The 22,782-nt window shown below is 38.1% G+C and overlaps 1 protein-coding gene across 2 annotated transcripts; it reads left to right on the top strand.

Moving 5' to 3' along the window:
• Positions 1-7,353: 7,353 nt before the first annotated feature.
• LOC122660824 (trihelix transcription factor GT-1-like) lies at positions 7,354-19,756 on the top strand. 2 transcript variants are annotated; one of them, XM_043856066.1, is made up of 4 exons: positions 7,354-7,874; positions 18,272-18,415; positions 18,549-18,809; positions 19,244-19,756. In XM_043856066.1, exons 1-4 carry the CDS (start codon positions 7,385-7,387, stop codon positions 19,462-19,464), a joined length of 1,116 nt encoding a protein of 371 aa, XP_043712001.1. In that variant the 5' UTR covers positions 7,354-7,384; the 3' UTR covers positions 19,465-19,756. The 2 variants fall into 2 exon arrangements, with proteins under 2 accessions (XP_043712001.1, XP_043712003.1); XM_043856068.1 differs by having other exon boundaries at positions 7,355-7,874; positions 18,284-18,415.
• Positions 19,757-22,782: the final 3,026 nt, after the last annotated feature.

Genomic DNA, 22,782 nt, shown 5'->3' with positions numbered 1-22,782 from the left:
CAGCACCTTAGGTAGCATCCCCGACATCGGTACCATAAACGGATGGTATACCGGCGATGACAAACCCGAGTTGCGCTGGAAGTCTGCTGTACCGGTCTCCACCAAGAGATATACGCAAACCCTCAAGTCAAATCCCGTCTTGGCGTTTGGCCCAAAATACGGTCGATGCCCGAACTTCCCGGGTGGGTATACCCGAATAACGCTCGGAACCCACGGATTTGACCGACACTTAACCCCCTGTCGGTAAGGGTCATAGTACTGGGTAAACATTTATCCTAGCCAGCATTCACCTATTATATGAGTAAGGTACGCATGTGCATAGGCCAGAGGCCGAGTCCATAGATACCAAAATACGATCGGTCGGCTATCCTCTAGCCCATACATATGTATACAAGTACGAGATGTAAATACCGAAGGCAGTCGGTCGGTCACCATCCCGTTTCCACCTAATGCAATGGACAACTCTAATGCAATTTCAAGCACGGCAATCTCAAGCCCAAGACCCACCGGCACTTGGATCCTGTCTCAAGCCCTAGATCTACATGCTATGAGTGAGTCCATATTATGGAATCCCTAGGTCCAGCACCAACCGGCACCCGAGTCCCATAACTAAATCCAATACCATTCGCACCATAGTGCAATAAAATAAATAATATCGCAAGACAAGAATGTTAAGTCCTATCAACATCTAAACATTTATATCGTCCTATATCTTATTGTCCTATATCTTACCAGTAATTATATATTATAGCACACATGCATGAATGGCATTCGCAAGACACGACACACAAACATTCCATAAATTAAGACGTTTGCTTAACTCACTCACCTTGATTCTCAGTCAATCGTTAGTACGGAGTTTTTCAAATCGGCGTTCGATGCCAAGTACACTGTCCCACATACTAATACGCCCCCAAGTCGGGTCAGTCAACCTAAAGAGGGTGTACAATGTGGGGAGAGATTAGTGCCTTAGGACTAGAAAAGTTGAACCCCATAAGTTATCAAACAAGGCTGAAATAGGGGACCGGCACATACAGCAAGGCTATATCATGTGCCTGTCCCTCTCGGACTTCCCACCGGCAGATCTAGGTTCTCAGGGACTGGCACTTGCATGTGCCTGTCCATGTGTCTGTCCCTCCCAGGGACCGGCACTTGCATGTGCCTGTCCATGTGCTTGTCCCTCTCAGACTTTCCACCGACAGATCTAGTTTCTCAGGGACAGGCACTTGCATGTGCCTCTCCATGTGCCAGTCTTGCTGTTCATGCCATTTTGAGAATGGTTTTACCTTGGGATAAAATGGGGTATTCTTAGGGGTTTTTAGAGGTCTCTTTGGCCATCAAAACAACTCAATCAAGGTGCCATAGCACACCCCCAACATGGGTTTGTAAACCCAATGATCGATTGATTGGGTTTTCCTCCATTAAAATACACATGGGAAGGGAACTCATGGGTTTGGGTATTGGGGTTTGGAAGTGTCTTTAATCAATGTTATTTAACATCCCTCAAACCACACATCTACGGTCTTTCATGAGGGTTGGTGAAACCCATAAATAGAGGTAAATCCCCAACTTAGGGTTCATAAATGGAGAAGGGTGAATGGGTTTAAGGTAGGGTTAGGTGCTTCATAGTTAAGCATCAAGGATTTGCCATTAATGACTCTTCTAATAAGGTAGGTGAAGCATTCATGGCTCATAATTCCAAACCCTAGGTTTATAAATTAGGAAGTGAGAGAGAGAGAGAGAGAGAGAGAGAATGCTCACCAATGTAGGAGAGCAAGCTTAGGTTCCACCTCTCTCCTTTCTTCTTCTTCTTCCTTTCCTTCTCTCCTTTCTTCTCCACGATTTAGGTTTTCTATTGTGAGGTGAATAGTAGTTTGACCCCTATTTACCTCACTTTAGTCTTAGGTCATGTTTGGTTAGTCTTAAGTCCTTAGGACCATTTGCTTAGGGGCTTATTTGGTTAGGTGAAAGCCTAAGGTCTAGTTTAAGTCATTGGGCCATTGGATCCACTTGGGCCCATGGCCCATGGCCTAAGTTCTAGTTACAAATAGAAAGAGGCTAAGGTCCTAAGCCTAAGCCCATTCTAGTTCTTATGCTTATTAATGGTAAGCGGATAGTGACTTACTCCCAGTCATCGCTAAGTAGATAAGGGTGATTCAGGTGCGGGCCCCGTAAATCCCCATCATAAGGGAATTCCAAGAATATGCTTTCGTGGACGATTTTCCCCCTTGTCTCTGACGGTGAATCTTTCCTCGACAACTTTCCCCATTTCGTGGTTGACAGTCTTGTGTGATGGCTTGAGTATTATGATCCACAGTTCACGAGTGTACTCCGCTCCCGGTTCTACACAAAAGGTTCAAACCAGACCAGTGGTCAGATCGGGTTTCAAACCGGATTTTGGGCACGAATTTAACACAGGAGGTGATTTGGGTTTCGTTTGAAAACCAGGGGGTGACATGTAATTTACCCTATAATATTTTAAGCAAAACCTCTTTAATGCACATTTGGGCTTTGAACCTGTAAACTCAAGCTTGTTGCAGTAGAAAAAATTTTCCTCCCCAACTTTTTTCTTCTTCTTCCGTACCAGTCTTGGCCTTAGACTTTCCCTTCTTAGTTCCTTCGTCTTCTTATTCTTAAAAGACAGAGAACTCTTCTATGTAACTATTGGATTTATGTGTCCATCAAATCCGGTTTGGTCCGGTTCAATCCGGTTTTTACTTTGTATTGAACCTTTATACATTTTGGTTTAATATTATCATATGCGATACAAACTTTTTGAGCATTATGTGTCCATAAGTTTTACTTAAAATGATAGTCACGACTTGGGTTTGGGCTGGACACCCTTATCATATGGTCATCGCATTGGGTATGCCTAGACATGTGATGTCAGGATACGAATGTGAGTACTCACATGGAACCCTGTCACTACAAAGTGCAATCACATTCTTTGGTTAATCAATAACTGAGACTTAAGTGAGTCAAAGCCGGTGTTTTGGGAATGCGCAAACACTTTGTGAGTGAAGGAGTTACTCAACATGGTCACCACTACCCGATTGGGGAACACCAAGATTGAGGTTGTCTGTATATAGTCGGATCGGAATCTAGATCTAGTGCCGTTTTTGAAATGATTTTTGCAAAACCTATTTTATATAAAATAATAGATTATATGTAGTTATTTGAATAAAATATTTTATCGAGTTTTGCGGGACCCGATCAAATACACAGACACTCTTATATGGACATGTTCTATGGAATAGGGTTTGACAGTACAAGTGTACATGCCTTAGATTCCATAATGATGGTGTTGATTAGTGGGGGGGGGGTTGTATATGATAATTTATTATCATGTAGGGAGTTATTTGGAATTTGTTAAAATAATTGATTCTTTATTTAATTAATGGATATGGTGCTAATTATAATTATCCATAAATTAAATAAAGTAATTAATTATGTCATTCCCTATTAGATTCTGCTTCTTCACCAATTAAAAGCACTTTGAGTTTAAACAGAACAACCAAACAAAAAGATAGAGTCTGACTCTCATTGGGATTTTATTTTCCCATCTAATTATATAAACAACCAAAAATGCAGAAGGGGGCAGAGCTCCACTTTTTGGCTACCCCCCCCCCCCCCTCTTGGATGGTTTTTGGCTTCCTCTCTCTCTCTCTCTCTCTCTCTTCTTCTTCTTCTTCTTCTTGCTCTCTACTTTGTTTGAGAGTTAGGGTTTTGAAAACCTAGATCTATGCTTGAAAAACTAAAGAGCATTTAGGATTGACTTGAAGAACCTTGGTTGCACCATTGGAGGTTCAGATCTGTTTGCTTGGAGTGTTCATCGGAGAAAAAACCATTGTCTATTGGAGAAGCAACACTTGAGGCTCATCAGGTTAGCAATTCTATGTTAATTCCTCTTGTTTTTTTTTTTAATTATTGATTATTCATGGGATGCAAAAGAAATCCAAATCGATTTGGGTCCGCTGCACATTCGGGTATGGGATGGATCCCTCTTTCCATGGGATGGAATAGAGATGAATTTTTCCATCTCTTTTGGGTTCATAATTCGATGGGACACAAAAGAGAAGGACATGACATTGGTTTATCAGACCAAACCTTAATTAGGATGCACCAGGGTTCCCATGGGCGACCATGGGAAACCCTAAAATTAAAATAGGGTGCCCATGGGCAACCATGGGTTAACCCAGGAGGTGCAACACCCTAATTGGTTTATAATTGGTTTTCCAGGGAAATCACGACATGATCCCAGGACCTAGTTTGACCTACAGTAACAAGAGCCACTGCCTTGTACTTCTTGAGCGTGTCTTCTGCTTCAGTAAGTGTATTTTTCAACTCATATACACTGCCTATTTCCACTTTATTCATATAGAAGTTCATAATGAATGAACTATAAGCAACCGATAGTGAAGCGAATATATCTGTATTAGACTAAAGATCAAACAATGTGTCGAAAGATTCAAGTTCCTAGAAGTACTTATCATTTTCATCATATGGTCCAGAATTGAGGTCCCTTCAGACATTTTGACTGAAAACAACGCTAAATAGATTTTCTGATGTACAAGATGATTTTGCTTGCCTAAGGTCTCTTCAAGGAGTTTCATCACCTTCTTCGTAGTGTCAAAGTCATTACATGAGCTTTGCAGGATTTTGTCTATAGAACTAAAAACATAACCAGTATCCAAAGCGTCCTTCTCTTTGAAAGTCTCATAGGCCTTATAATCCTCAACATCAGTGGTGTGAGATAGGGGGTTCAGGGGGAGTGAGCACAAAGTGAATCTTTCGACTCTTAGTACGAGTATAAGTTTTTGTTTCCACTCGATATAGTTGGTACCCATCATTCTATTGTCATCCAACAAGGAGCTAAGGGCAGTGTTGTTTGTTATGATGGAAGAAGTAGGTCAATCTACAATGTATATGTAATTATAAACTATAATAATAATGACCATTGAATATTTTGATAAATAACATGCACAACAAATTCAATAGTTTCACACATTTTCGGCATCCCTCTCAGTCAGAAATGTGTATCGAAGTCTACTAAGCCTTTGACATGCACAGTTTAGCCTGTTAAAGTTTTTTGTATTTGTCATTTGCTGTCAAATCCTTATGGAGGAAATGACATCTGGTATACTTTGGCTACCCGAATGTCAGTTTAGCCTATCAGAGTTCACTGAATACTCAAGTCAAATACTTACCTATCTCCTAAAAGTATATCATGGCTTTGGGATGATATCTATATGTATAGCCGTATAGGCATACCCTACCCACTATGTCCACTTCTCATTACATTGGAGATGAGAGTGTTGTGCAAGGATTAGCCTATCGGAGTTCCCCAAGAGCCCTCAAGGTAGTTCCCATATCCACCGTGATAGGAGGCCACGAGATTCGTATTATTTTAAGGTTCCTGTATTAGTATTTTATAGTTGAGGGCAATGAGAGAATTCAACATACATACGCAATACACATGTTACACCTAATGTCCATACATCACATGTAGGGGTGTCAATGGATTGGTTCGGGATTTCGGTTCAGTTTTGGTGTGGTTTTTAGAGAAACCGAGACCAATCCAACAAGAACTTTTCGGTTTCGATTTCGATGCGGTTTGGTTTTGTGTCGGTTTCGATTTATGATAACTGGTTGATATCGGTTTGGATTCGATTCGGTACCGGATTTTTTTAAACAAGTTGGGTTCGGTTTGTGCCTATTTTCTTCTCTTTCTCTTTTCAACTACATAAAATATTTCATTAGCCCCACACTTAAAAAGGAGATCAATGGAACAAGCATTGTTACAAATCAATTTCCCTATTTTCATAACCTCATACTCATTAATTTGTAACAATTTATCTTACAACCATAAATTTGCTCACTAATATTGAAATCAATTCAATGATTCATAACCTTATACTCATTATTTTTTTATCGATTTAATTCGGTTCAATTTTCAGTTTGTTATCAGTCGATCCAGTGCGATCCGATTTTCAACCGGTCCCGTCATACCCCAGTCCAAAACCAATCCAATAAGGATCGATTCAGTTCGGTTCGGTCTTGGGTTTTTTCAGTCGGTTTCAATCGGTCTTAAAGGTTCGGGCTAGGTTTTGACACCCTTATTCACATGCATCTAATAACGCGTAGAAAATAAACTACATCATAAAACAATGCATATGCATATAAAAACAACCATATAAAATAAGAATCAAATATATGACATGACCATGTGATTTAACAATCATACTCCAATGACTAATCTGTATCTTGATCAGATCTTAAAATGCTCCTAGTGGATGCGACATCCTATGACAAACGTTGCTCCTCCATTGAAATACTTTTCAAATAATATTATTTATTTAGACAAGAGATCTCTACTTGGTCGCATGGTCTCTACACAAGTGTCTATGTCAACGGGTGAGCACACTTGGGTATCTACCTAGGGGGCAGATGTGTCATCTCATAGTGCCTTGTGAGAAGGGGTAGGAAACACCACCAAGTAGATATTTTTTTTTCGTATTTAATATAATAATAAAATATAATACTATAACAAACATTTTACAAAACAACTATTAGCCTAGATTTAGACTTGTTAGAGTCCGACAACTCTCTCACTTAGATGTTTTCCCTAAATGGACATTGAAAACCTTATTGAGTGTCCTCTCTACTCACATTTATATTTTGTTTGTCGAACAATTGATGAATAGTTAATTTTATCATTAGACATCAACCATTGACACACTATAGACATACAAAACATGAATACAATCGTAAGTACATCTCAAGTACAAGGAAAAAAAAAAAAACTATAAAAAATCTCTAGCGATAAACAATTCAAGAACTTCTATGAATCAGTGTTGAACACAATAATATGGCGATATTTATATACCCATATTATCCTTGCGTCATTTGATAAATTTCAACCTGACACCTGAAAAGCTTCCTTGAAAGCAAACAAACTGACAAAAGGTTTTACGAGATGATATGAAGAGTATGGAGTGTGGACCCCACATTAATTTTTATCTGAACACCTGACTTGTCCTCGTTCTCATCCTTTGAAAGAAATCTCTCCCTTAGATTTAATAAATAAATAAATAAATAGATAAATAAAACTCAAATACTTTGTATTTATCGGTTAGTGATGAACATGAACAAAGACGAACTCATCCCCACTACCCTTCCCAAAAGTTCTGGTGAAATAAGACATTAATAACATTTAATTTAAAAAAAAAGGAAAAAAAACGAAGAAGAAGAAGAAAAGATTAGAGAAGAGAAGCAATCTCTAGTGAATCTTTCAGAGACTACAGTGGTTAGTAGAATAGATTAGATAGATTTTATTAGACAAAAAGAGAGAGAGAGAGAGAGAGAGAGAGAGAGAGAGACAGATATGGAGTGGGAGATGCCGCAGAGTGACGAGCTGCCTGATATGGATTGCGACTCGGGCAATCGAGAAGGAGCAAGCGGTGGTCCGTCTTCGTCGGAGGTATGGGCCGAGTCTGAGATCCGCCACCTTCTCGGCATCAGTACCGCCCATGCCGCTGTTCCAACTGATACCGCTTCCGATAACGCTACTTCATCTTCTTCGTCTTCTGATCCTTCTTCTACTACTGCTTCTTATCAGTCATCCGTTCCATGGGATCGAGCCTCGGCTAAGATGGGAAACAGAAGCTGCCGACGTTCCCCTAGTATTTGCAGAGAGAAATGGCGAAGTCTAGTCCGCAAACTCAAGGCTAACAATAACAACAATAATCCTCATCATCAACTCCCCCAGGCCCAGCATTCTAATCCCTCTTCTTTCTCTTTCTTTAAAGACGCGGAGGATTCTTCGCTCGATCCCTATCATCTTCATCACGAAGACCTCCAATTCTCCCCCAAAGGTAATCAATCTACTCTTTAATTCTCTCTTTATCTTCCCCCATGTTGGTTGGATTATGAATTAACTAATTAAGTTGTCTCTTATTTGTTTCGGTCGATTGTTAATTCTATGGATTCTCTTTCTGCCTTTACCCTTTCCCCTCTGGGTTTTGCTCAATTTTTTTTTTTAAAGTATCTGAAACAAAAGGTGAATCTCAGAGCCTAACGGAGGATGATTCCGTCCCGTTCTCGTAGGAGTTTCTGTATTGTGCAGAGTCACATAGTATGTCCGTTTTGAGTCATTATATTTTCATTTTTATTCAGTGGAAGAAGCATGAAAATGCATGCTTCCTTCCCTATCTATCATGCCATCTATACATGGTAGGCACACAACTGGTGAAGATGTACCCCCTAACCAAAGGGTTTTCCGGCCCCTTTCGTTTTGGTTTACTTCCGACCAACTTATAGTCACCATTCTGTTTTCTACTTAAACTTCAAACCCCAAAAAAAAAAAAATCTGGTATTGATTAAGCTGTCCAAGATAAGAGTTGGAGTTTCAAATGGTCGTTGTTTTCTGACGTATTCGAACTTAATAGGAGTGGATATAACCTGGCTTTAACTTCAAATTGTTATTTTGTTTAATGATTGTTATTTTGTTATTTTTAACTTCAAATAGTTATTTCAGATGGTCATTGCTTTCTACTTAACTTCAAATGGTTATTTCGTTTAATGGTTGTAACCTAGCTACTTGTTCACCATGTGGATTCATATTGCGCTTCAGTCTTTAACAATTCTCAAGTACTCCTTTAGTTTTTTATCACTCCTTAAGCATTTCTTGGTTTCAATCAGTAAAACCTGATCGTCTGGGTAGCTCATTGTGCATCATAATAAACTGTATCCAGTAGATTTTTTTTGGATGACGAATGGATGTTCAAGACAAATACTATATTGCTGTTTTACGAAGTCCAGCGATACTTTTTCTTACTTATATGTCAGCTATATGTATCTCAGTATCTGTAGTGGCCAGTATGCATAAACTTGATAAAACTTATCATTCACAGCCTGTAATGACAAAGCTGACAAATTGGTCCATAACAACGATAATTTAAAAACAATGCATGTTAGTGAAGGTATTCAAGAATGTTTCCTCTTCCCCCCCCCCCCCCTTTCTTTGGATGAATCGCTGATCATGATTCTTTGGATGCTCTAGAACTGCTAAGTAGAATTTCCCAAGTTATGAAATATTGTTTGCATTACCATTGTAGTTAGTGATTGTTAATGGTCACTGATGTATAGTGGTCACCCCTGGATTAAGCTTTTGTTGGTATTGGGTGAACTTTGTGGTATCTTACTATTACATCTGTCTTGCTTGGGATTCTGTAATTGTGCCCCCTCCATCTAGTTGTTCCATTAGGAAAGAATTCATCACTAAAATAACTTACAATATAGGAAGTTCTATTTCTTTCCTATGTTTAATAGTTGTAATGAGTTCGGGTTGTGCTTGGGTTGCCTGTGACTAGCATGGTGAGGACCTTGAGCTATTTGATGGCTGAATGATTTGATTCTCATGTATGTCTCTTTTTCTGTTGGTCACCAAAAAGAGTCAAACAAAGTCTGTTTGACACTTATACCTTTCATGTTGTCATTACTCTTATCTATTCAGCATTTATTGGAGCTATACCAATCATACAGCTTTGGGAAATGGTATTTCTCGAAATGTCAGTCAGCCTTACCAGCAATTAAACTTTGTTAACAACATTTAAATGTGGACACGTTGGCGCATTAGCAGGAAAAATAAGCTGTATGATCAGTCCGTTTAGCCCATCAAATAACACTACTTAACGATCGTGGTGATAAAGCAAACTAGAAGATAAAAAGCTGGAAAACAATGGCTTTTAGTGTCTTTGTCCTTCTTTCAGTTTTTGTATTTCTTCCACCCCCTCCCCCAAACGAAAAAAAAAGCTTCGGTTTGTTAGAATGAAATAAATTCTTCCTTCTCACTAACCATCTTATCTTCATTTTACTGGCTATTTATTTTTCTTCCCATTTAAGTATGGACCTTTGTGGTGCTAATAACTCAAAGGAAAATTCTAAACAGACAATTATTCCCTTGAGTCGTCATAGGTAAACTAAGGGGAAGATCTTAAATAGTTAACTCTAGGTGCTGCGCTCCTTTATCTTCTGGAAGATTGTTGTCGGTATATTGGGCAATCTTTCTTTTGGCCACAAAACTCATGCTTGTGGCAGAGCATTACACCCAATTTCTGTTAACTAGTGGTTATGAGTTATGACCATTTGTTCACTGGTCTTGAGATTCCTTTGAAGTGCTCAAGAGACCGTTGTAGAAAGCAGACATATTTTATCTTGCTTTAAGGCGATTTAAATTTAGTTGCAATATCACTGCTTGAACATAAGCCAGGTGATATGGTTGATATGAGCTATATGTGATTTTTATCTTTCCCCTCCAACGGATGTCCTTGACATACCGAATAAATCAAGGCACCTTCTTATCCATGCGAGAGCTTCAAACTTTAAATGATTAAGGAGGGTTGGTCTTCTTTTGTAATTATTATGTTAAGGTTTAAGTGTATTTAGTTCAGAAGTTGATAGATACTGATTTAAATATTATAAAACAAATTTCTTTCTTGTTTTTAAATCAAGAAAGAATTGATTATGAACAAAAAATCCTAAATGTAAAAATGCTTTAAATATGTTTCCTGAGGTAATTTAACTTCTGCCAGCTATAAATCTATGAGACCTAATAAAATATGGAAGTTGATTTATTGAATTCCTCATATGTGAACTGACACATTATAAATAACAGAGATATGGGGCTTTATTCTTTGACACCATAGTTCACATAAAATTTTCTGCATGAATGTACTGGGAGCCTTTTCTTCAATGCTTATATAACATATCATTTAGTGAAGGTTGTCTCTCTAATCCTTATAAAAGGGATTAATTTAAGCTCACATGGTGTTTCAAAGGGGGGGGGGGGGGAAGGGAAGAGAACTGATTAATGAGCAGAGGTGTCATTCCAACCCTGATGAAAAATTTTGCACGTAAAAGATAGGGGTTGGCTCCCCAATGTACTTCGCAATTGAGGAAGCATCTCTCATTTTGGGACACTAAATAAGACCAGTGTAAAATCCATGGTTTGGAGCATATTTATGTTCCTAAAAATTCCTTGAACTTTTCTTGTGGAGTTAAAATGTTAATCCATCTAACTGATTCTCGGTCTTGACCTGTACTGATAAATTAGGACCAAACCTCTCCTTTGACATATGTAGCACTTTCCCCAATTCTTGGTTCCTCCTGGCATCTCTCTGCCTGCCACACCTATTTTCTCGCACTCTTGTAGTACGAGAGAAACTTGTGAGATTTTTTGAGTGGCAGATAATATAATTCATGGTCAAACAGTCTACAGCTAAGTTTTGATGACTAATGGAATTTTTTATGATTTAATTAGATGGAGTCTATTTTCTTGAAGTTTACCCAATGTTTGCTGCTTGGGAAACTGTTTGTGAAAACATATGTCATGCAAGCTAGGATGGGTGGCATTTGTATTGCACTATCTGGATAAAAAGAAAAGGTTTTTTTGGTGGAAATCAATTACAGTTGCACCTTTGGAATCAATTCTCTCGCTGGAAACTTTGGGAATTAAGAGTTGGATAAGATATTAAGATCCAATAAATGGGTGTCACTGAGGTGTATCTTCACTGATAGTGCCATTTAGCTGGTGGAATTTGTTGCCTTTTATGGCTGAGGCCATTTTATTGCTGCACCTATGAAAGGGGAATAACTAGCAATTTATCTTTCTTAACCTTGCTGGTTTTACTTTATGATTTTCATTTTTCCCCTTTTCTCTGTTTTGCCTTTTTGGGAGAATTAGATGGTTGTGGCCACTCCCAAGACTCAAATCGGGCAATGTTCCAGGCAGACTGAACCTTTAACATTGCTCCAAGCAATTACCCTTTATTGTCTCTGTCATGTAATGACAATAGTCATCCTTTCCTGGTATTTGAGCAAAACTGCTGCTCATGCTGTAATATTTGATTCGAGTAGCTCTAGCAATTCTTCAGGTCTCTCTCCCTCCTTGCTGTGTGTGTATGTGTGAGTGTTAGAGCCATTGCTTTTTGCCTGGTCCTGTCTGGGAACAAATCATTCTTTTTTTCTTTTTTTTTTGGGGGGGGGGGGGAGGTTGGGGATGAACCCATATACATGTCCTACCTACTAACTTGAAAGGATTTTCACTGAAATCAGCATATATTAATGCTTATCATGTTTAGTTCAAGATTATTTCTTCCATTAAGTCTTATGTTTTCATCTTTCTACCACTAAGAAAAACTACCAGGGTTGTTAAGACTTGAATTATTGGATTATTTTGGACCAAAATATTATTTATTAAAAAAAGGTTGTAGGTAAAATATGGTAAAAGAATGCATTTTTACATGTTTACATCTGGAATAATGCTATGAGCTATGCGCATGTTTTATCTGATTGGTAATATTTTATGTGTGTAACTCATAATTTGTCATTTACACATATATCCTGATTTATGTAAAATCCTGTCATCCAATATCTACTAATGACGTTTGATGGATCTTATTTCTGATTAATTACAAGTTTGCCATTGATTCTTACCTACCTAGTATCACCTTCAAAATTTTGGTTATTTATGACCATTCCATTCACTATTCACCTCTTTGATATATTTTCAGAACTGCCACTCTATTGTTAGTGACATATTTGGAGTATTCTCTTGAGTTGGCTACGTAAGTGTGGCCCAAATTTACTTAATTGCCATTGGTCTAGTATATTTGTAAATTTATTGCTTTGGTGGGTTCAGTTCACATCAGTTTGGGATTTGAACTTCTTTGAAGGTTGGTAATTGTGTGGAGATTATTTGCTACAATGCGGAGGAGGTTGGATGTTATTATTGAGAATTTATTTGCTACCTTGAGGGGGTGTTTGAGATATTTTATTGGAGATTATTTGCAGCTATCCTTGATTATTGGATTTTTTGTGATGCTCATCCTTTGAGATGCTGATTATTGGTCATTACTTATCTACATGTAATGCTACACGTGGGAGGGAGATTGAAGATTATAATTGTTATCTGCTCAAGTCATTAGTTGGAGATGATGATTATATTTATTTTAGAAGGGCTAATGATGTAGCTGTTGCACTATTATTTGTTTTTGTTTGAGTAGATTACTATTTACTATTGGCCTTCATTGGGAAGAGCTTATGATGTAACTATTGGATGGTGGAATTTTGTCTTTCGTTGGGATGATTACTACTTACTATCTGCCTTTTTTGAGAAGTGCCTTTGATATTTAATGTAGAAGGGGTTCAGCTAAGAACCACTCTACAGTAAGAACGTGGACAGGTTGCAACAGAGCCTCATAATTGCAATAAAAACAAAATTATAGGAGGTAGAGATCAAACCAGCCTGTAGAACAGTGTCAAAGTTAGGTCGAATGGAGCATGGGCTGAGTAGGTCTTGTGCTCTAAATTTCATCCAATTCTAATGGTCAGAAGTGGAGATCTGAGTTGGTCTTGAAAATAGAAGGTAAAACTTTGAATTAGAAGGTAAGTGTTGTAGAACAATCCAGCCAGCAGAATAGGCCAAAATTGGGATCGAATGTAGCCTTTGATGATGTGATTCAGCCCTCCAAATGTCAATTGATTTCAGTGGCTGGTTGGGGAGATATCCAAGCTTGAAATCTGCAGAAGAATCTGGGCAGAACAGCAGAGCCGCAGGGCATTCAAAGTCTCCCTTCAAATTGATGCAGCAGCAACAGATCTGATCTTGATTGGGACTTGATTCTGATCTTCCAGAGGTCTTCACAGCACTTGCAACAATCTTAGGGAAGCAGCAGGTTAAGGGAATCGAGTGGAGTAAGAAGAGACGATAGGAGAACAAAAGAAAAGGGATAAGGAGGTTTGGCTCTCACCAGCCAGGCCTCCAGCCCTTCAAGCCACTCACATGGACAAGAGAATATTCATGCTTCAAAGAAAAAGTTTCATTCACTTAGTAAAATCGTGGGGTTGCCTTTATGGGCAGTACATTAAAAAAACTCTAAAGCTTAGCCCAAAATAGAAAAAAATAAAAATAGCAAGTCTCTTATAAGAGTTGAGACTTGGGTTACAAGTAATGAGACCAAAATAGAAAGTTACTCTAACTCAGCTAAGCAATTAAAATAGAAACTCTAATTTAGAAACATATAACTTCTTTGTCTAATAAAAGTAACCAAAAAGGAAACTAAGATCTACTAACAATAAACCTAACAAAGTAACCAACTTGCTGCCTAAGGAAAACAAGTAATAGAAACTAACTACACCAACTAAATAAGAAACTAAAATAGGAGAAAATGCACACAAATTACTGTTCACATGAACAGTATTTTCTGATTTTTATTTTTGTCCTCTTCTTCAAGCTTTGATCTGCATCAATATTGTTGTTGCTGCTATGATATTGTGGATTGCGGTTAGTGTTCACTATCGTCTATTTTTCTCGTTGTTGATTGGATTTTTATTCGACACAAAGATTAATATCTACTGAAGTTGCCGATTATTGATATGTTTGATTTGATACTACTTACCTGAATGAAATTCTCCCTGTACTCACTGGCGGCTCTACCACTAATGTTTATGCTCAAGACTGATGCAGCTTTTTAATATCTATTCTTGTAATTCCAAGCTGGAGCCTTTTATATATATATATATATATATATACTCTAGCTTGACAGGGAGTGGTAGAGTGTATCTACCGTGGGGATATGTTTCTTAAGTAGCTTAGATTCTAATTGTTATTCTTTCCTATTCCTATTGTAAGTAGGATTTAGGTTCCTATTTAGTCTTTAGGAATAGCTAGCTGTAATTAGTTTAAGTTTTTTACTATAAAAAGTATTGGTTTTATTATAAATAAACTGCTAGTAAAATTGGAGATCTTATCTCGCTATCGCCTAGCTTCTCTCTACTTTCGGTTCTCCCCATTCTCTTCTTCTCTCTCAATCTCTCTCTCTCTGTCTCTCTCTCTCTATATATATATATATATATATATATATATATATATATATATATATATATATATATATCCATATACTTGCAGGTACTGGTTCCAGGTTCTAGGTTTGTCATAGTTGTAACTGCCATTATGTTCCTGCAACGTGCAAGGGATAGAATAATGAGAAGTGGTTCTGTTAAGATGTGTTCCGTGGGATAATAACTCTGTTATAGTTATGTTCTAGGTGTTGATCACAGTAGGCCAGTAGGGGGAGTGTCCTTATCGTGTTAGGTGTTGAGTCTGAGTTTAGTGTTAGCGGTAGTGTTAATGCATGCTTTCTATTATTGTTTCCTTGTTTTAGATTGTAATTAGGTGTTGGAGTCTTAGTAGGGTTCCTATTAAGACTCTACCTTGCTGGTTTATAACTAAATGAGGAAGCCAAAATAGGACACAATGAATCCTATCGTGGCAGGTTGGATGCTCTGTTGCTCTCTCTCTTCTCTCCTCTGTCTTCACAATCGCAGGTACTGGTTTCAGGTCTTGGTTTCACTACATGGTATCAGATACATGAAGAAGAAGAAGAAAAAAAAATCTAATTCTTCCCTATGATCTCTTCTTCTGTTATTTCTTTTCCTTCTCTTCTTTTTATTCACCTTTCCTTTTATTTTTCTATCTACTACAGTGCCCATTTCTAGCTATTTTCTGGAAATACCTTCAGATATGGAAAGAGGGAAAACCAAAGGATGTATCTGATCCCCCTTGTCATTTAAAGTTTGGAGATCGCTTCCCCATAACTGCAGAGCTATCATGAAATGCTTGGAATGACCCAGTTATGAAGTCCCCACAGAGAAGCTAGGGATTAAAGCACAGAGACAGGCTTCAATTAGCTTTCTTCTCTCTGCAGACGGATTCTAATGAAAAGGAGAAATAGACAAGCGATGGAATACACTGCTTCCTCTGCTACTTTGCCCTACAAATGATGTTGTTATAGGTGAGTTGAAGGCGACTGTGCTCTTCGTCTTCGTCCAATCCCCAACCCCTTGTGCGAGAGCCTTTTGCCTCGAATAAAAGGCATGCCTGGTGATCTTCATAGAAGAATCGAATCCATCTACGATGTTTTGCTGTTCTCCAAACAGTGCAATGGTGTAGTAGTGGTGTTCCTTTGAGAGCTCTGTCTGTGAATCGCCAAGTATGAATGGACGGAGGATGAGACTACGGACATCTCGTCTTAGTCTGGAATCGCCATGGTTGGAGAGTGTATCTTGAAAGGGAAAGTAGGAGAAGGTCCCCTATTGATCGTCTAGAAGGCGCAGTACTGATTGGGTGGTGGAGAGAGGTGGCGGTGAAGCAAGTGAAGCAAATCCATCTCTTGAAGCTAAACAGAAACTTCAAGGGTTGCTTCTCCTTTGGCTCTGTCATTTGTGTTTGGTTACCACCCCCCACTTCTCTTAGTTCTTGAATATATGTTCAAGATTGATGCTGCTTTTAATAACTATTCTTGTTGTTCCAAGCTAGAACCTTTTGATATATATACTCCATCTTGAGGGAGAGTGTTAAGATGTGTACCGTGGGATAATAACTCTGTTATAATTATATATTTGTAAGCACAAGTTTGTTGCTCCATGAAGAGCTTGGTCAACCATCTACGCTGGACCTCTTCCACAAAAATGAATAAAGTGGGGAGAGGGGGTAGGTGTTGATCACGGTAGGGGGGAGTGTCCCTATTGTGTTAGGTGTTGAGTCTGAGTTTAGTGTTAATGGTAGCGTTAGTGTTTAGATAAACTAAGTGTAGTGGAGATGAGGATGCTGAGATGGATGTGTGGCAAGACCATGAAGGATAAAGTAAGAAATGAGTATATTATATCTGAGTTGGGAGTAGCCCCTATAGGCTAGGAAAGAGGCGTTTGAGGTGGCATGGCCATGTCCAACGGAGGCCTTGGGATGCTCCAGTTCAAAGGAGTGACTTCATTCAGATTAAGGGAACTAAAAGAGCCAGGGGCAGGCCTAAATTAACCCTAAGTGAAGTAGTGAGGAAAGGACATGCACAGCTTAGGTCTCGTATCTTGTATGACGTCGAACAGCACTGACTGAAGAGCAAGGATCCATGTAACCAACCCCATTTAGTTGGGAAAAGGCTGTGTTGTTGTTGTTGTGGTAGTTTTAGGCCCTGTTTGTTTGACGGAGAAAAGTGGAAAAGGAAAAAAGGGGTGAGAAACTTGTACTTGTTTCCCACAGACTACCACAAATGTGATTGTTTGGTTAGATGAGGTGGGAAACTTCCAGACAAGCTCATTAAATGCATTTATTCTTGTCTGGTGAGGTGGCACCCCTCTTTTTCCCATCCCATTCACTTTCAAAGTCCTACCAAATTGGTAGGACTTTGGCACTATTCATGGAAAAGTTACTTTTGAGTCTCTCTCCTCTTCCTATTTCTTTTCTTTCCTATGGAATCCCACCCCATGTCCATTTCCTCTCTCTCCCACTAAATCCCACCCCACTACAAAATGCATATTCCATTATTTCCTTTCCTTGTCAACCCAACCCACAACATGTGGGACCCATCCTCACAAGTTTCCCACCCCTTTTTATCCATCAAACAAATGGGGCCTTAGTGTTTACTTTCCATTATTGGTTGCTTGTACTAAATTGTAATTAGGTGGTGGAGTCTTAGTAGGTTTCCTAATAAGAATCTACCTTGCTGGTTTATAAATAGAGAAGGAAGCCACGATGGGACACACCAAATCCTATCATGGTAGGTTGGATTCTCTGTAGCTCTCACTCTTCACAATCGCAGATACTGGTTTCGGGTCCTGGTTTCACTACAGGTTCAAATGCATGATATGTATTCGAAATTGATGTATATGATGTATTTCCATGGGACTTGACTAGGTGATACTGTTGGAGAATCTCACATCAGTGTAAACTAAAATACCATTTGATCCTGAATCATGGATTTGGATTTTTAGATTAGGATTATGATAGTGACCTTGGCTTGGAGCCTCTCCAATACCATTTGGTGAAACAAATGTGAACATAGGCATTTAATCAGTTTATGTCTTAACCGTTTTTTACAAAATTAGAGCTTGGTCTGTAGTTGATAAGGACCCCAGTTTGTATTCTCTATAGAATGTTTTTACGTTTTTATTTGTTCTGTCAATGATGCCTTCACCTTGTTTTATTATTTCCTTAATTCTGTTTGCTGAAGGGATTTGGATGCTCTTTCATCTGTAAAACTTTTGAATTGATTGTAGATAGATTTAAGTATGTCAGGTGCCTTTGCCCTTGGTACAAATGGTTGCATTTTTCTCTTTATTGTCAAGTTCTGCAATTGTTTGGTACTCTAATTTCTGGTTAACTTATTTATGGTTCTTGAGTTCTTCTATGCTTTTGATGCATATGCTCATGAAGTATACTTCTCAGGTTTGGAGCCGAACATACTAAATATTCAGAGGTCAGATGGTGACAGACGGAGTACTACCTCTGTAATGTCTCAAAAATGCACTCCACAAAATGGAAGAAACACATGGGGTTGGAGAGAGAGCAATTCTGCAGGTGCAGAGTGGGATTTTTTTGTTTTTCTGTTCCAACTGCTAATTCTAACTGATTTTTTTTTTCTTGGGTTTTCTGTTTTTACTCCCCTCTTGATATTGCATTTCATTTGCTGAATATCTTTTTGGCTCATCAGATATGCCCCAATGGAATGGTGGTGTGGGTTGTTATCCTGTCTCTGTACCACATTCTGCTGGGCATATCATTATTGTGAAATGGGGTGGCATGATCCGCAAAATAGGAACTGATGGATCTGCGGATGCCATCAAGGAAGCGATCAGAAATGCATTTGGTTTGAGGTCGAAACGTCCTTTTTGGGTTGAAGACGACGATGGTGTTGTGAGGAGCTTTGATCGTGCCATGCCACAGACAACTTACACCCTTCACATCGATCCTGGTCAGTATCCAATGATTCTTCAACTTGAGTGATTAACTCTGTCCATAGGATGGGTCTGATCTGATAATCTGGCTGACCACTTATATAGTGATTGAATTTGAATCCAGTAGAAATTAACGATAGAATCATGGACCTACACAAGGTATAAGATTCGTGGTTTGATTGTTCCCAAAAAGGAAAAAAATAAAAAAGGCTATGGGTTTATTTATGAAACTAAGATAAATGCATGTTAGAGCATGTTATTACATATGAACAATATGCAAATTGCTTAGGTTCTTTATGGATGCCTGTTTTTTTTTCCAGCATACTATAATATACTACTTAATTTGTCGACATAAAATCCTTAATAAATATGTAATGGCAATAGAATAAAACTTATTATGTAAAAAAGAAAAAGTGAACCTGAGACAAGTGACATAAATGTTGTTTTTCAGGTGTGACAATTAAGCTTTATCATTATGACGCATGCATCAGCCAGGCAATTAACAGTGAAGATGCAACCTTGTACAGTGAGGACGATTTCCGTGAGCTTCTGGCCCGCAATGGATGGCAATCACTAAGAGAAGTTGGGACTTACAAGGATGTAGAGTCCATACAAGACCTTCGACCTATGGCTGCATACCACCATAGTGGAGTCAAAGACATGAACTTATGAAGCATTGCAGTTTGGCTTGTCTTGGCTTTGGAAAAGGTCATTTCTGTTATGTTGCCAAGCTAAAGCTGAATAAAGTTGAGATGTGACAAACTCAAGCATTAACGAGATGCAGCTTGTCCTTTTAAACTAAATAAGCACTTGGGGATAGATCAGTTCAGTTTTTTTTTTTCCAACATTTTTCTTTGATTATGTGCACAAATTTAGGTTATAGAGTGCAGGTTCCCCCTTTTTTTTTATTCTGGTTTTGTAAATTTGAAAAAATTTGTCCAATGAAAATCTTGAGGAATGACATGAATCTGTGTACAGGTGTATCTTGTTTTTTTTTGGGAAGATGTGTACAGGTGTATCAATGTAGGTAGTAGAGAACAGAGAGAAAATCTAGAATTTCATTAATCTTTTTTGGATAGATAGCAAACCTAGATTTCCTTTCTGTGCAGTTATATTCAATATGGTGCCATGATGAGAATTTTGTGTTCTTTCTTTTTGTTTCAGGCTTCCAAAATGAGTTCTATGTTGAAATCTTTTCTTGCCCAAGCTAACAATCTATAATCCATGACCATATTTTGGTGTATATTTAATTTCTCTGGTAGCAGGCTTCTCACTCTGGGTCCAAAACATTCCGAAGTAGGGAGATGTGAGCATGAATGATATTGAACTGATAAAGCAAGATAGTATCAAGAAAATGAGAAGAGAAGCCAAATCTGAGAATCAATTGGAATAAGAAGATTCTACTGTGTAACTGTAGAATGCAAGGACAGATGACCGCTTCTACCGCGAGGATCTTTTTTTGCCCCGAGTGTTCCATGTACTTTGTTATGTAATTTTCCCCTGTAGCCATAGAACTAAACAACCCTCCCCCCCCCCCCCCCTCCTAAAAAAGCCAGAAAAGAAGCTTCATTTTGCCATGTGACTTGTGCTCCCAACTAACTATTCTTGTACAAGTGTACTCATCCAACCCTGATAAACTCCATGACACACGGATCATGCTTATAAATGGGCGCTTATGATTCCAATCAGGTATGAAACTAGAACTACAAATTATCCAAGTGCCCTTTACTCTCTAGCAATCATTTCCAGAAGCTCCAAAGGACCCCTATTTTGATAGACAATCCTTTTGCAGTGCTTATTGTCAAGAAGCTATTATCTATAATAATATCCTAAGTTGTGTTAATGTCAAGCTTGGATTGTGGAAAGCACCTTTGTTATCAAAAGTTGATAGATCGGTGTTGATCAAATCTGTTCTTAATTCCATTCACATTTACTGGATATCTGTTTTTCTTTTTCCATCTTATGTTTGTAATATTTTAGACTTGATTAGTGCTAGGTTTTGAAGATCATAAAAATTGGTCTCTAGTTGCTTGGAAATCATTATGCATTCCTAAGGTGCTTGGAGGGTTAGGGTTTCCTAATTGTAGTTTTATCATAATAAGGCCTTGTTGGTCAAACTCGCTTGAAGATTGTTGAGTCACCCTCAGGCTTTATGGGCACATGTTGTCAAAAGTAAGTATTACCCCGAGTCATCTCTCTTGGACAATATTTATAATTAAAAAAAGAGTTTTATATAGAATTTGTGTGTTGACGAGTCAGTGATCAGTCTTTTCTTTCTATTTGGAATGATCCATGGATTCCTAGGCTGAGAAACTTTCGACTCCCATCCCAATGCCATTTATATAACAGATTTTATTTTGTTAATGACTTAATAAATGAGTGCCGTTGGGATGTTAGGTTGATTTTTTTAGTTTGTCCTTTAAAGGTTGCTAAAGCCACTTGTAATAAACCTATAAATTCTATACTGATTGATGATGAGTGGTATTATCCTTTTTCACAATCTGACATGCTGACCAAGGAAAAAAAAATCGGGTTTCAAGTTGTTCAAAGCTGAGTTTTGGTCGAAACTTATCCAAATCAAGGATTTTTTTTGTCATTGATAGGGGAAACTATGGTTTCGACCCTCCAAAAAAGGTTTTTTAGGTTTGATTTTTTGCAGGTTATATATTTTTGATATTTTAAACATAATCCATGAATTAATTTTATTAAATCGTTCAAAATAGTACTTGTGATTATTGATCCAAGTTTATTAATGTTCACGTTGATACAGACACTAAAAGAGAAAGGTCATAGATTCGTTTGGCGTCAGTTAATGATGAAGAGTCTTATTTGGACTGAGCTGGGCTGGGCTGAGCTGGAAGAGTCCCATTGAGGTGTGGTACATGTGTCGGATCCTCAGACTAATATTTTTTTTAATTAAAATTATTCAAAAAAAGGTTTCATATTTATCACATTGTGAAAGAGCCCTCCTTAGCCTTTTCTGTTTCCTTACAACTTAATTGAATTTTAGGACATTAACATTTACGTGATGCATTTATGTACCAAATTGGAGTGGGGATTGCAAATCCAAGCTGATGGTAGTAAGTTTGCGGCAAGATTCCAGCAAAAATGCAAAAAAATGGGTGAAAAATAGGGGTGTAAATGAATAGCTGAAATCCATGTCCGTATCCGTTTAGTACTATCCGAATCCGTTCGAAAGCTAATCGGATGCGGATACGGATATAGCACTATCCAAGACAAATCCGATCTGTTTACATCCCTTGTCAAAAATGGTCTCAAGGGTCGAAACCACCAAAATCCTCCACTTTCTGTCGAGTTTTTGAAGTGAAATGAACAATTCGGTCGAAACCTGGGATTTTATATCCTTGGTTCCATATAGTTTGACCAGGTTTCGATCGAAACCACTATTTCAGGAGAAACCTGAGCGAAACCATCGAAACCTGGTCGAGTTTTTGGAGTTTTTAAATTCCCCTTGCAACTCGTCTCGGAAACCTGCGAAATCGAGATAACTCGGTGGTTTCGACAGGTTTCAATCGAGTTTTGCTCCCATGATGCTGACTACTCCTTGATCCTCTTTCCTCATACTCTCATCTTTCACTTTTCTTGTCTCATTTTTTCATTCATTTTACTTTCCTTTCCCTTAGTGTGGATCTCAATTTTCCAAACTTTATTTTAAAGAAATCCATGTAGCCGACCCCATTTAATTAGGATAAGACTGAATTGTTGTTGTATAGGGACTATCATGTTCAAAGTAAGAAAATTTGGATGGTTGTTTGGAAATTAAAAATACATCCTCCAATTGAAAGAATTTTTTTTTTGGATAAAGTGTTCATTGATGGATTGGTTAGTTGTAGTTGGCATTTATTTTTGTTGTTATCTTTTTCCAAACATGTGAGTGGCGAGGCCTTTATTGTTATAGACAAAGTTCCTTCAGGCTACATCTTTTCTTGATTTGTTTGGTTCTTTCGTTTGTTTATCTTTGTGGTCTAT

The sequence above is a fragment of the Telopea speciosissima genome, chromosome 5, assembly GCF_018873765.1.
Source record: "Telopea speciosissima isolate NSW1024214 ecotype Mountain lineage chromosome 5, Tspe_v1, whole genome shotgun sequence".
Taxonomy (NCBI): Eukaryota; Viridiplantae; Streptophyta; class Magnoliopsida; order Proteales; family Proteaceae; genus Telopea; species Telopea speciosissima.
This window is presented reverse-complemented; position numbering and strand designations above follow the sequence as displayed.